The 15,739-nt window shown below is 29.9% G+C and overlaps 1 protein-coding gene across 3 annotated transcripts in view; it reads left to right on the top strand.

Moving 5' to 3' along the window:
* The window catches only part of LOC142319837 (nucleolar pre-ribosomal-associated protein 1), a 246,924-nt gene that overhangs the window by 209,924 nt on the left and 21,261 nt on the right, over positions 1 to 15,739 (top strand). For all 3 annotated transcript variants that reach the window (XM_075357521.1, XM_075357512.1, XM_075357518.1), the window contains exons 21-24: positions 7,018 to 7,145; positions 8,136 to 8,345; positions 13,125 to 13,348; positions 14,845 to 15,099. In XM_075357521.1, the coding sequence (XP_075213636.1) occupies positions 7,018 to 7,145; positions 8,136 to 8,345; positions 13,125 to 13,348; positions 14,845 to 15,099 (817 nt within the window). The remainder of the gene's footprint in view (positions 1 to 7,017; positions 7,146 to 8,135; positions 8,346 to 13,124; positions 13,349 to 14,844; positions 15,100 to 15,739) is intronic.

The following is a 15,739-nucleotide window of genomic DNA, read 5'->3' as shown; positions in this document are numbered from 1 at the left end:
TGTATGATACCAATTGTATGTGGTGTAATCATTCTACTGTAACAATTTCAACAATTGTAAAAGTACTTAAGCTTTTTAAATTGGCTAAAAAGTGGATGTTCTCAATTTGAATGTTATTCTAATGTGTATACAAGTCTTGCGGTTAAATCCATTGGTTTGATATCTCTCTTTATTTTGTTGAGAAAGATCCTCTAGTGGTCTCTTAGTAAATCTTTTAAAAATAAAATAAGTTGAATATTTTTTGTTGTTAAAAATGAGTTGTTTACATAGATGATTTTAAGATTTTTTTGCTGGCCACAATGGTGTGTGTGCATGCGCATGCGTGCATGGTAAAAAATATTCATATTTCTGTATTTTATAGAACCTTAGCTCATGCTCAATATTAACTTTTTATGATATTTCCTTGGATTCCTTTTCTTATTTTCATTGCAATAAATATTTCTCACCTTTGCATTTCTTATAGTTTTTTTTTTATGAACAGAATTTTTTTAGCATATAAGCTAAAAAGTCTGATATAAAATAAACATTAGAAAAATAAAATAAATGACTATATGAAACACATTACAATTTAAATAATTGTTGAAGTCTATAAAATTTTTATTTTATATGATAAAGAATATCATATAAAATTTTTATTTTATATGATAAAGAATATTCAAGAGGTTAATAATTTGTTTTTATTTTCAAACTAGTTTTAAAACTCATAATTGAAAGAACCATTGAAGAATAATTATTTTTTAAATTTTATTTTTTAAGTATTTTTTAGTTTTCTTATTCATTAAAGACATTTGAATTTTTTAATCTAAAAAGAAATCATTTTGAAAAAATATGTAATTTGTGTTAATTTTATGAATGAATTCCAATTTCTGCAGATAACAAAATATGTAAAATAAAAATATATATATTTAATATATATTTATATTAAAACAAAAATATGTATAATAACAATCTAGAAAGTATTAATTGAATTTATTTGATTTTAGTTTTTCATATTATTTGTACAAATTGCTAATCTTATGGCAAAATCGTAAAATCTTTACCCTTCATCTGGAAATTTTGGGTTCAAGCCCCAGTAAGTTATGGAATTTATTTACATGCTAAAAAAAATTAATTTCATTTTCATTCAAGAGCTGTTCTGGGGCAGCTAGAATGAAACAGAATATAGAGTAATTAATTGCTATTGGACTTTGGCTCCCTCAAGTCAGTCATAGACATTCATCATAACTCTTTCATTGTTTCAAGAGAACTGATTGTAGATTTTTAATTTTTTTTAAAATTACATTAATTAAACAAGGATGCAGACAATTCAGTTATTTTTTAAATTAATATTATTTAAAAATTTATCTTAAATGAATACAAAATCAGCATATCCTCATTAAAGTACAACATTATTTCAGTGGAAAAGCACATTCAAACTAAAATTTGTAGAAAACCTTCGCTAATGACAGCACGGTTCACAGTACCCGATACACTTAACGTACTTTACAGAATGATTTAAACACTAACAGTATTGTACATTGTTGAACAGCTGTTGTTATTTTATTGTCAACTTTTAAATAATAATTTTTCGAATAATTAATTTTATTTTTGTCATTAATAAAAAAATTATTATCCAAGTAATTTTTATTCATTCATTTTTATTTTGCCGTTGTTATGTAATCTCCAGTTTAAAAAAAAATTTAACAGTAACTTTTGTTTTTGTAAATTTTTCATGTCCAAAAAAGAATTTGGCTTTTGTTTACATTAAATAAGTACATTTCTGTCAAATATAATATTGAATTGTATTATAATATAATATAATATAATATTAATATAATATAATATTGAATTATATTTGACAGAAATAAGTACTTTTCTGTCAAATATAATATTGAATTGTTTCTAAATAAAATTCAAAATTTTCTAACTTTTCTTAGTCTTATTCAGCTTCTCTTATACTTTTTTCTTTAGAATTAAATTTTTTACACCTTTTTTTTTAAATTTTATGTGTTTATCACCCATTTAAGGAAGTTACAAGGTGCTACCCAAAAGTTCGGGAATTTGAATTTCGCGTGCGAACTATTGCTGGTACGACCTGCTGCCGCTAGATGTGGCTAACAGTACTCTTTGTGAATCAGTGTTCCAACAGCTGTGACGGTGAGAGGCTGCATTGTTGACTTTCGTGCGGTTGTGTAACGTTGTGTTTTTACTGCTTCGGCGAACTTCTAAATGGCAGATTTTAAAGAGCAAAGAACATGCATCAAATTTTGCTTCATGCTTAAAAAAACTGGTGCAGAAACCCATTGCATGCTTGTGTAACCATTTGGTGACAATGCTATGAGTAAAAGTAAAACTTTTTTGTGGTACAAACGGTTCAAATATAGACGTACGACAATCGATGACGATGAACGTTCAGGAAGAACATCAACAAGCGCAACACCGGAAAACATCGCAAAGGTCTGAGAGGCTATTGTTGCAGATTATAGACAAACAATCCATGATGTTTGTGCAATATGGGTTCATGCAACACATCTTGTTGGGCAATTTGAACATGAGACGCATTGCTGCAAAATTCGTACCGAGACTGTTGAACAGCGACCAAAAACAAAATGTGAAGTCCATGATGATTGTTTTTTCGACATCAAATGCATTATCCATAAGGAATTTGTTCCTCTTGGTCAAACTGTCAATGGGATGTTCTATTGTGAAGTTTTTGAAGCGGTTACGTGAAAGCATTAGGCGCAAACGTTCAGATCTGTGGGGTAACAACAGCTGGGTTCTGCACCATGACAACGCGCCCGTGCACAAATCGCTAGCCATTTGGAATTTCTTGGCTTCCAAAAAGACAGTAGTGATTCCCCACCCACCCTTTACCTGACCTTGCCACGTGCAACTTTTTTCTCTTTCCGAAAATAAAATTTCAATTGAAAAGCCGTCCTTTTAACACAATTGAGGAGATTCAGGAAGAAACGCAGAACATGCTTCGAACACTTACACTGGCAGACTTCCAGGGATGCATGGAATCATGGGAAAAACGCTGGGATCACTGTATCAATGCCCAAGGGGATTACTTTGAAGGAGACAGTGGAAATTATAAGTTATGGTAAGCTATTTTATTTTTATGGTAAAATTCCCCCAACTTTTGGGTAGCACCTTGTATTGTACATCAGATATAAAAATTAGGGTTTTTTACCCCAATTTGTACTCATCATAGATTTATCACAAACTACTGCAAATATGGTTCTGGGATATATTTTATTTGATTTTTCAGGTCAAAAATCATAAAAAATCACTAATTCTATCCTTATCCATTATTTTCATGAGTAGAATAGGTTACAAAAGTCCCGGGAGAACTTTGTAATACACTCTGTATATTTGGTTTAAAATACTAATTACTACTTAATATACCCGGTATATTTAATTACATGAAATATGAACCACCAAAACACAGTAATTATATAAGTTAAACTTATATTAATTTCCAATAATCGGTTTTTATAGTATTCTGCAATAATATTCTAAATTCTATTAACACAGTGGTCAAAAAAAAAATATATATATATATACTACATGATATATATCCCCGTTCGGATTTCCAGGTGGGGACTACTAAGGAAGGGGTCACCAGAAAATTAAAAAATAACATTCTACGAGTCGGAGCATGGAATGTTAGAAGTTTAAAAAAAGGTTGGTAGGCTAGAAAATTTAAAAAGGGAAATGGATAGGATAAATGTGGATGTAGTAGGAATTAGTGAGGTTCGGTGGAAGAGGAAGGCGACTTTTGGTCAGGTGGTTTTAGAATAATTAACTCAGCTTCAAATAATGGGCAGGCAGGAGTAGGTTTCATAATGAACAAGAAGGTAGGGAAGAGAGTAGAATACTTCAAAACGCATAGCAATAGAATCATTGTAATAAGGATAAAATCAAAACCTAAACCAACAACGATTGTTAATGTCTATATGCCTATAAGCGCCCATGATGATGATGAGGTAGAGTGTGTATACGAAGAGATTGATGAAGCAATTAAACACGTAAAAGGAGATGAAAATTTAATAATAGTTGGAGATTGGAATGCAAGCATTGGAAAAGGCAAGGAAGGAAATATAGTGGGTGAATATGGGCTGGGCAAAAGGAATGAAAGAGGGGACCGACTTATAGAGTTTTGCACAAAGTATAATTTAGTAATTGCCAACACCCAATTTAAAAATCATAATAGAAGAATATACACTTGGAAAAAGCCAGGCGATACTGCAAGGTATCAGATAGATTATATCATGGTTAAGCAAAGATTTAGAAATCAACTCGTTGACTGCAAAACTTACCCTGAAGCAGACATTGATAGCGACCATAATTTGGTGATAATGAAATGTAGATTGGGGTTTAAAAACCTAAAGAAAAGGTGTCAGATGAATCGGTGGAATTTAGAGAAGGTTGAGGAAGAGGAGGTAAAGAAGATTTTTGAGGAGGACATCGCAAGATGTCTGAGTAAAAAAGATAAGGTAGAAAATTAAGAAGAAGAATGGGAGAATGTTAAAAAGGAAATTCTTAAATCAGCAGAAGCAAACTTAGGCGAAATAAAGAGAACTGGTAGAAAACCTTGGGTTTCAGACGATATATTGCAGCTGATGGATGAACGTAGAAAATATAAGAATGCTAGTGATGAAGAAAGTAAAAGGAACTATCGGCAATTAAGAAATGCTATAAACAGGAAGTGCAAACTGGCGAAAGAAGAGTGGATTAAAGAAAAGTGTTCAGAAGTGGAAAGAGAAATGAACATTGGTAAAATAGACGGAGCATACAGGAAAGTTAAGGAAAATTTTGGGGGTGCATAAATTAAAATCTAATAATGTGTTAAACAAAGATGGTACACCAATATATAATACGAAAGGTAAAGTCGATAGATGGGTGGAATATATTGAAGAGTTATACGGAGGAAATGAATTAGAAAATGGTGTTATAGAGGAAGAAGAGGAAGTTTAGGAGGATGAAATGGGAGAAACAATACTGAGATCTGAATTTAAGAGAGCATTAAAAGATTTAAATGGCAGAAAGGCTCCTGGAATAGACGGAATACCTGTAGAATTACTGCGCAGTGCAGGTGAGGAAGCGATTGATAGATTATACAAACTGGTGTGTAATATTTATGTAAAAGGGGAATTTCCATCAGACTTCAAAAAAAGTGTTATAGTCATGATACCAAAGAAAGCAGGGGCAGATAAATGTGAAGAATACAGAACAATTAGTTTAACTAGTCATGCATCAAAAATCTTAACTAGAATTCTATACAGAAAAATTGAGAGGAGAGTGGAAGAAGTGTTAGGAGAAGACCAATTTGGTTTCAGGAAAAGTATAGGGACAAGGGAAGCAATTTTAGGCCTCAAATTAATAGTAGAAGGAAGATTAAAGAAAAACAAACCAACATACTTGGCGTTTATAGACCTAGAAAAGGCATTCGATAATGTAGACTGGAATAAAATGTTCAGCATTTTAAAAAAATTAGGGTTCAAATACAGAGATAGAAGAACAATTGCTAACATGTACAGGAACCAAACAGCCACAGTAACAATTGAAGAACATAAGAAAGAAGCCGTAATAAGAAAGGGAGTCCGACAAGGATGTTCCCTATCTCCGTTACTTTTTAATCTTTACATGGATCTAGCAGTTAATGATGTTAAAGAACAATTTACATTCGGAGTAACAGTACAAGGTGAAAAGATAAAGATGCTACGATTTGCTGATGATATAGTAATTCTAGCCGAGAATAAAAAGGATTTAGAAGAAACAATGAACGGCATAGATGAAGTCCTACGCAAGAACTATCGCATGAAAATAAACAAGAAGAAAACAAAAGTAATGAAATGTAGTAGAAATAACAAAGATGGACCACTGAATGTGAAAATAGGAGGAGAAAAGATTATGGAGGTAGAAGAATTTTGTTATTTGGGAAGCAGAATTACTAAAGATGGACGAAGCAGGAGCGATATAAAATGCCGAATAGCACAAGCGAAATGAGCCTTCACTAAGAAATATAATTTGTTTACATCAAAAATTAATTTAAATGTCAGGAAAAGATTTTTGAAAGTATATGTCTGGAGTGTCGCTTTATATGAAAGTGAAACTTGGACAATCGGAGTATCTGAGAAGAAAAGATTAGAAGCTTTTGAAATGTGGTGCTATAGGAGAATGTTAAAAATCAGATGGGTGGATAAAGTGACAAATGAAGAGGTATTGCGACAAATTGATGAAGAAAGAAGCATTTGGAAAAATATAGTTAAAAGAAGAGACAGACTTATAGGCCACACACTAAGGCATCCTGGAATAGTCGCTTTAATATTGGAAGGACAGGTAGAAGGAAAAAATTGTGTAGGCAGGCCACGTTTGGAATATGTAAAACAAATTGTTAGGGATGTAGGATGTAGAGGGTATACTGAAATGAAACGACTAGCACTAGATAGGGAATCTTGGAGAGCTGCATCAAACCAGTCAAATGACTGAAGACAAAAAAAAAAAAAAATACTACATGAATGTTGCTGTGAATGGATCTGTTATAAAGAAGTGTAGTAGTGGATAACTGCTGTAACTTACAGCAGTTCAAACTAAAAGTCCAAACTAAAATGGACTTTTAAAAAGTCCATTTTCAAATGTGTACGTAGAAATGAAACATTTATACCTATGTGAAAATCACCATAAGTGGAATGATCTGTTAAAAATTTTCTAGTTTTTTTTTTTTTTTATAAGAAAAACCTTGTCTTTATCATATAGAAATGACGGTAATTTCCCTTCCTTGTAATAAATTAGTTTCTATTTTTTTGAAATCTATTTTGCTTTATGAAGATAACTTGAAAATACTAAACACATTATTGCAATTTGCATGTATTATGTATTAATATTTCTGTAACGTTTGTTGTAATAATATTGTTACTTAATAAACTGGAAATATATTGTATATATATACATATTATATTAATACAATGGACCATCACTATTATTATTATTGTTATTATTACTATAATGTGATATCTCCTTACATGCTTACAGATCAGACTGTGCAGTTGTTGTTGGTGTTGTTAAAAATGAATCCAAATTTAGCTTCGTCATCTCACGTACCTATATATTTATCGGCATATGGAGCAACACTTAATAAGACGGATCAAATACTGTTAGAGGTTATATCTCTTTCTTTCTTTATGTCTTCTTTATATATATGTTATTATATTCATGGTATTTATGTAAATATTTTATTTTAGTAAACAAATATAAAAAGTTTATTTTGATTAAGAGATAATCTAATCTAGATTATCAGTTGTGTAATTTAAGTCAAATTGTTGATGTGATGCATGAAAATATACTTTGTTTATTGGTTTTGTGTGTATGTTTGTGTATATGCCCGAATGTATGTGTTGCTCATGCACTTGTGGTTAGGGGAGGGGTTTGAAACGGGTGGTGAGGAGGAGGAAAAGACAGTTGATCATGTACAATTGTGTAAGTGAGGATTATAAATGAGGCTAACTGTTTTAATCTTAATGCTTATTATTACATAAATTAAACTAACATTTTTTATTACTTTTTTTGTTTTTCTGTAGTACAATCTCAATTACTGTTATTACAATATTTTAGCTATAAAAATTTAATCTCAGTTTCATTTTTTAATGTCTATGTCAACTTATATTTGAAAATCTTTGAAAACTTGCTTATATCATAATACTATAATTTTTGAAGATGTATTAATTTATGTATAGAAATTTAGTTAAAAATAAAAAGGAAGTCTGTGTGGTTTAAAGTTAAGCTCCATCTTTTATCATATCCAGTATAACATCCATGTTGTATTAAAATTTGCTCTTATTTCATGTATTACTCTTCTACTGAGAGGTTATTGAACCCTGAAAGATTGTTTATTATATTGAGCAATATCTAAGTTTAGTAGTCAGAATGTTTTAAAATTGGTCCAATGATGATACATCATTAAGAAGAATCAAAATACAAAAGATAATTAAAAGTTAAAATTAAAGTTAATTAAAATTTATCTTTAAAGAGGTTATATTTTGTGTATTATATATGCTTATTTTTTGTTTCTATTCTTTTAATCTAGTAATTTTGTGTTTATTTAAATTAAAATACTTATGGGTGCATTATAAAAACTATTCTTTTGATTTTAGTTATTGCAGTTGTATGAAAACAATGGAGCAAGTGTGTGGGAATGGCGACCTTGCTTATGGGGACCAACTGCTGCCAATTACTACAGTGTTCATTCCAAGTCATCACAGCCTTTATGGCGTCAACCTCGCATGTCTCAGGTGTTAGATTTGTTGAATAAAGATGTTGTTGATCTTACTATCTCTAAATTTCCTTTAAAGAGATCACTGAAAGTAAGAAATGACTTTTAATTTTATAAATAGTTTAAATTGTTTTCTCTAATTTGTTATTTGTAGAGCAAATGTTAAAAAATAACATACCAATAATTTATTCCAACTTTAAAAAGTCAAAGGTGTTAAAGAACAATTAAGTGAATATTTTGTTACTTTTATAGTCAAGTTAGCTTTTGTTTTTGTAAAAAGTTTATTTTATAGTTTCAGTTTAATTTTATTTAAATACTTTTGGAGAATTTTGCAAAAGTTTGTTGCCTGTTAAAAAGAATATGTGGTAAAACCTTACTGTAGGATGGTCAGAAATACAAAATCCTCTACAAATTACAAAAAGAATCTTCAAAGTCAGTGCATTTAGTTGACAATAATGGTTGACTGATTAATAAAAAAAGATAAATAAATACATAAAATAAAAGGATATGTGATAAAAATGAAGTACCAAATGGCTGAAATTGTATATACAGGTTAAGTTTTTAAAGTGTTTGAATTTGCCACCTATATACGTGATCCAAACAGATGGTGCTTCTGTAGCTCAGTTATTTCAATCAATAGTCAGTTGTTAGCAATAATAGTTTAGTAATTTTTTTGTTATTTATTTATTTTCATCAATTTATAATGAGTGGTACTATTTATGCTCCCACCATATATGAAGTACAAGGTGTAATCCATTTTCGGATGGGAAAAATAATTCTGCTGCTGAAATTCACAGGCAAATTTGTGACTTTTATGGCTGAATGTTTGTAAGGCAAGGCAATGGTGCTATTCATTTTGAAAAGGGCAAATGAAAGTTCATGATAAAGATTGTAACAGTTGGCTGGTGGTGAAACATAATTTGATTGAAAAGTTGACAAAAAAATTTGAGAAAATGGGTGCTTCACCATGTTACAATTGTCTTTGATGATTGTCAGTTGTCACAATTGGGGGATGAATTGTCACAATTGTTCTTTCCTGATGTTTCATGATCTTTGATTTATGAAATTTTGACCGAAAAATTGGGTTATAAAAAATTGTGTACCAGATGGATGCCAAAGATATTAACCAAAATGTGCAAGGAAAAACATCTTGCTACTCTGCATAAATTTTTGCGATGTTACAAAAATGAAGATGATGAATTGTTTGATTGCATTGTTACTGTAGGTGAAATCTGGATATCTTATTCAAATGTACAGACAAAGCAGCAATCAATGTGGTGGTGGCATTTATCATCTAGACTGAAGAAGTTCAAACAAGAACGTTCAGTAAAGAAGCTTATGACATATTTTTTTGGGGGAAAAAGGTGTGTTGTGATTATCAAATTTAGTGAACATGGAACTACTGTGAATGATGATAAGTATTTCAAAGTGTTAAAAAATCTTATAAGAACTATAAAAAACAAATGACATGAAATGCTCTCCCACAGGATTTTGTTTTTGCATGACAATGCCCATTCACACACGACAAAACACATAGTAAGGTAACTGGAAAAATTTTGTTAAAAAGTCCTCAATTATCTACCCAATAGCCCTGACTTAGTTCCCAGGGATTATTCTATTTTTCTTCAGCTTAAACAGTAGCATCAGAAAGGTTTGAGAATAATGATGAATTGAAAATTGTTACTGCATGGTTAAGTCACTGGCGGTAGAATTTCTTAATGAGGGAACGAAGAAGTTAGTGAAACACTGTGAAAAATTTGTTGAAGTTGAAGGCAGCTGTTTAGAAAAGTAGTAAATAAATGAATGTAGCTTTTATGCCTAAGTAAAAAAGTTTGTTCACATTTTTCAGTTTTGTTTTGTATTTCAAAATGGACTTTAAAAACACATCTTGTAATAAAATGTTTTCTTAAAATTATTAGACAATTTTAAGTCTTGTGTTACTTCATTCTAGCAGAATTCAGTAGAAATGATTGTAGCCATTGACTCTATATAAAAATTGAAGTAGAGATTAAATAAATTTTATTATTAATTAGATTTTTATATTTTTTAATTAAAAATTAAATGTAGATTTTATTAATTTAATTTTATAAGTATTGTTTTAATCATTTACTTTTTTTTTAATAAACCTATGTATAGAAAAATTTTATCATTTTACGATTTTGGGCATTTGTATTTCTAGAAAATTTTTTATAGCCCTTATAATGGCACTTTGTGTGGCCTTGTGTTTCTATTAATCCATCTGTTTCCATGTCACTGAAATTGTAAGTGAATTGTTCAAAGTAGAAATTTGACATGAAAGTATTGCTGTTTTCAGTATACCAACTACAAAATATTGTATTAACATAAGTATGTTTTCGATATAGTTTTTTATATCTTTTAATAGTTTCCTTAAATTATTTTATTTTTTGAAATTTTCAAACAAAAGATGTAATTTGTAAATATACTACCATTACAGATGAACGAATTTGAATTTTCAGAAGTTGAGAGATAGGCATATTTTAGTATTGAACTTTCAGTGGAAGTGTGACTTTAATGATGTCACAAAGAAACACATTAATCCATTCAGGCCTTCAAAGCAAACATGATTAATTAAAACCATTAAGTATAAATTTTGAGGAAATCTTTTTGGAGATGTATATTATTAACTATTAAAATCTGGATGAATTAATTTCTTTGAACTAAAAAACCTTGATGATATTTATTGCATAATAATCTACAGAAAATTTTCATGTGGCCTTGGAATTGAACTGAGAGTATAAAGCAGATTATAGGAAGCGGGAATTTTTTTATAGATAAAACCACCTTCATTAATATAAAGATTAATTGGAAGAGAGTTCTGTCAGCCTTTCACACATTATCTGGCTGATAATCTACACAAGGTGCCTCTATTACGTCTAGCGGCTCAGTTGAATATTGGGTAATTGACTTCAACAGGAAACTGGTTAGATGAGCAAGAAAAAGCTATGATAGGCAGAAGATCCTTTGCTCATTCTCATCATAGTGTGAGGATAAATCACAAACATTTAATTAGTAGTAACAGCCCAAATTATGATAGTTTTAGTATAATGAAGTTAAAGAGAAATTTATCAGAAATAGAATTAGAGGCTTTGAAGAAAAATATGAAAATTAACTAATTATTAAAGTAAACAGCAGTTCAAAACCTGAAGATATCATCTTGTTCAAAAGATGCTGTGTAATAAGAACGACCTCATCAATTTATTTATATTAGCACAATTAAGATTTATTCAGACATAAACCTTGCTTGTTTCACTAATATGCTGAATACCTTTATCCTTGGCATGAAATGTGTCTCATGGCGTCATTCATTCACTGTTAACACTGGCTGGAGATGTCATGGAATAGAAAGACTTTGGTCTAGCTAATAACAACAGTATTGTTTTTATAGGTTCTACGGTTAAAGCATTATTTGAATTTGTTGTGTCCACTAGAGAACTTTCCATTGGTTAAGCCACAATTATTTCACTTGAAAGTTTCTCTATTTAATCAATTTAATGGAATGAGGTGTGGAAACAAGCAAATCTTCATCTACCATTGATAGTCTGGGGCCTGGGAACAATTGGTCTAAATCTAAACTGCTTTGAGAAGACTATCTGTTCCTACTTAATTTCTCTGGCCAAAAGTTAGAGCTGGTATTGGATGCCAAGACACCAAGGCATTATGATATGACAGTAAAAGAACTTCACTGTGTGCTAAAAAGGGAGCATCTCTTTCATTTATAATTTTTAACCTGTTTATGGTATGGATTCAACTGCAACAAGAATGGTAATGCTAAAATGGGGCTATGATAAGTTCACTAATAATTGGCATAAATATCCCAAACAAAGTTTGGGTTAATGTATCAGTGTTGAATTTACTGAGAAACTTTGGGAATAGATCCTTCATATCAAAATAAGAAAAAGTTTTCTAACTGTTTATTTGAAAATGTTTAGTTTTCATTCTATCAGTCATTTTGTTTTTTTGAAAAATAAATTCTTATCTCAAGAATATATTGTGATATTTGAATAAAATTCAGTATGCAGTGAACCAAAAGTACATAATAAAGTTAAATGGACATTTTCAGTAAAAAAATGGATTTGAAAATTATTTATTAGCAAATCAAAATCATACCATATTAAGCAAAACATGTTTGCAACTATTTTTTTTCTTTTTTTTTTTATAGAATAAATCTTATACTTCACTATGAACAAAGGGACACCTCAGTTTTTTAAACTTGATTAAAAATTACAGAGAATAACTCTGTAGTTGGAATATATCATTCTAAATTTTTAGCTAGTTTTCTTTTCTTCCATTAAGAAACAAATAATTACACTAAAAAAGAGAATGTTACAAACATTTCAAATATTGAATGTTAGAAAATAAAAATCTAAGTTTTACTGTTTAAAAATAATGTCATTAAATACTATATAACAGATTTATACATATAGTTTTAGGAACCTTTTGTTGAAATGAATGTACATCTGAAGTTTCTTTGTATACTTCAGGGACATCTTTTATATTTAATAGATTCTTCCTAAACTTCCTGATCTGGTTTTATTGAGGGTTGCTTGAGGTAGTATCTTTAAGGAAGTGGATCTGTTTCTGACCTGATAGGGAATATTCTGGCAATACAAGAGCTGGATATTATGATTATTTCTTCAGGAGTGTATATATGTCTTGTGGCTGAACTGTCTATTGTGTTAGATTCCTTTTAAAAGAAATAAGTTGTGATTTTTACATATTTTAATAGTGTATTTTTACATCTTTGTATGTTACATCTTTGTGTATTTTTGAATCTTAAATCAATCTTGTCTGTTTTTCTTTTTCTACTGGGTTGCCCTTTGGTTCACAGTTTTGTAATTTTTTTTTACAGGCAAGTGATTTTATAGATGTAGAAGATGGAGAGAAAATTTATGATCCAGCGTTTTTATTGCCTCTTTTTAGTCATTTATTAGCACCTGGTGCTGATGTCCAGCATCGTTCAATGGTTAATTCTGGAGCTCTTGCCATTGTTCTTTCTGCTCTCAGTAATATTAATATTGAAGTTCGTACTGTTGCATACCTTGTGCTTACAAGGTTTCATTCACATCTTTCTAGGTAAGTTATGATCAGACAAGTAATTGATCGAACATGATCAAATAAGTCACTAACAATTAATATAGATTATCATATAAATCAGTCAGTATGATAATTTGATCATATAAAGTCATGATCAAACATGACAATTTCTTTTTTAGTTGTCAGAAATAATGGATTATACACCTTTAAAAAAGTTACTCACTAATTTTTATTTTATTTTGAAGGAAATAGATTTAAATACTACTGGATTTCAAATATAATTAAATATGTCTTCTTTAAGCATTTATCAGAAATAAATGCTAGTTGATTAAATATTTTCCTCTTAACCAACTAGAAAGTTTCATCACATTAGAAAGGTCTCTTAACATTAGAAAGTTTATTTCTCTATGTAGTCACCATTGTTTTTTAAGCATTACCTTTCTCTAATTAAAAACACAATTTTTTTAATCTAAGCATAAAAATCCACCGCCTAAGATTTTGCCCACTTTAGTACTATTATTTTTAACTTCTCTTATTTCTTGAATGATTGAGTTCAAAGCATACGTCTGAATTGAAGGAAGTATGGAAATAATTATGTTAAGGGAGTAAAGTAGAGATCAAAAGGTTGGCATTAAATTGATGAATCTTCTGAATAGTGAGTCATATATATATATATATAGTGAGTCAATAGTCTGCAGTGAGTCAGCACTTGTTATGGAATAAAAAAAATCCCTGGTATCAATATTTTACATCATAAATTTTAGATATATGCCCCAATTTTGAACCAATTTACAGTACATTTTTATTGTAATAAGTGCTTCTGCATCTATAAATTCACTAAAAGGGAAATTTTTTGCTCCAGTTAACAGTGGGGTTAGTTTTTCATGCTCACTTGGTTTTCTTGCCTTCATTGGTTTAGAATGATACCACTTCATGGATTGCCTGTTGATTCCACATTTATGTAAGAAATCCATACCATTTTCATAATTTTTTATGGATGCCTTTTTCATTATTTTTTCATTTTTGATTCCACATATATATAACAAGTATTAGCCACAATAATTCATGAAAATATTTGTTTCCTTCTCTGTCCTAAAAGACAGAATTAGCAGTCTTAAAACACACATGGTGATGTCATACTTTAATTTTCGTACAAAAAAAATCAAATGTTTTTCATTAATAAGAGTCTGTGTTCTATATTGTGGCAAATAATTACTTAATGAAACAGTAGAAGCTACTGTATATGTAAATCCTATTACACTATTTCTAGTATTAGCTATCACCTTTTACTTTTTATTAGCAACCATCTCTTACTTTTGATATATGCTTTTATTTTGATTTGAATACCCATCTTCCATTATGTTTTAATGATTGGAATTAAACTTTTGAAGTGGTCAACCTAAGTCTGGGTAAGACCTACTGTAATTTGTAATAGAGCTAGTAGCAAGTTGTAAGGTATAAAAAATCTCTTAATAATTTTTTATTCGCTCTGTCATTTTTATTTTATTTGTTAACTTTTTTATTTTTTTGTGTAGTGGAGACAATGATCAGCAATTATGGCTTAATTTCATAAACGTTATACGTGGAGGTGTTTTAGAGTTGCAAGAGGAATATCCACAAATAGCCACTGTTGTCACTACATTTCTTGCTCAGACTTCACTAGCTCTTTCATTACCTCAACATCCACTTTTTAGTGCATTGCACAACTTTATACTGGCAAAGACTGCACTCTCTCTCAATTCAGTTCCAGCATTATTAGAATTGTTGCAAAGCAATGATGTACATCACAGGTTTGTGAAATTAAATCTTTAAATACGTAAAATAAATATTCGCTGAAAGACTAGTAGGGAAGGAATTCAACAGAATCCTGACAGAACAATTACAATAATAAAATGTGGGACTTGAGTAACAGTAGAAGTATTTATGAAACATTTAAACAATTTTTAATTTGTTTAATGGATTTTAAATAATTTACATGTTTGGTGCTATGGTTAACAATGGTCAACCTCATTGGGTTCACTGAGTAATTGTGACCAATTATCAACTTGGTACATGTGCATTTATTATTTATTTCAGGCTGAGTTCTGTTAAATCCTTTATTTTGCACATGTGTGCATACACACACACACACACACACACATATACACTTTTTTTTAAATAGTTTATTAACATATTGACACTGTGCTAATAGAATTAATATTAAATGAAATTGAAAACACCAAAAACAAACTTATCCATTTACTGTGTTCTTGGAACCACCAAAAACACGGTAAATGGATAAGTTAAATTTACCATATTAATTACTAGAATCGATTTTTGTGGATCCTGCATCGTGGTTGGTATTTAATTCTATACTTATATTTAAATAAATTGTTTTTATAATTTGTGAATTTTGAAATTGTCAGACACTAATTGCAAAATTGCTCTCTA

Source organism: Lycorma delicatula, chromosome 1 (assembly GCF_047948215.1).
Source record: "Lycorma delicatula isolate Av1 chromosome 1, ASM4794821v1, whole genome shotgun sequence".
Lineage (NCBI taxonomy): Eukaryota > Metazoa > Arthropoda > Insecta > Hemiptera > Fulgoridae > Lycorma > Lycorma delicatula.
The sequence above is the reverse complement of the archived record's forward strand: the minus strand, read 5'-3'. Positions and strand labels throughout refer to the sequence as shown.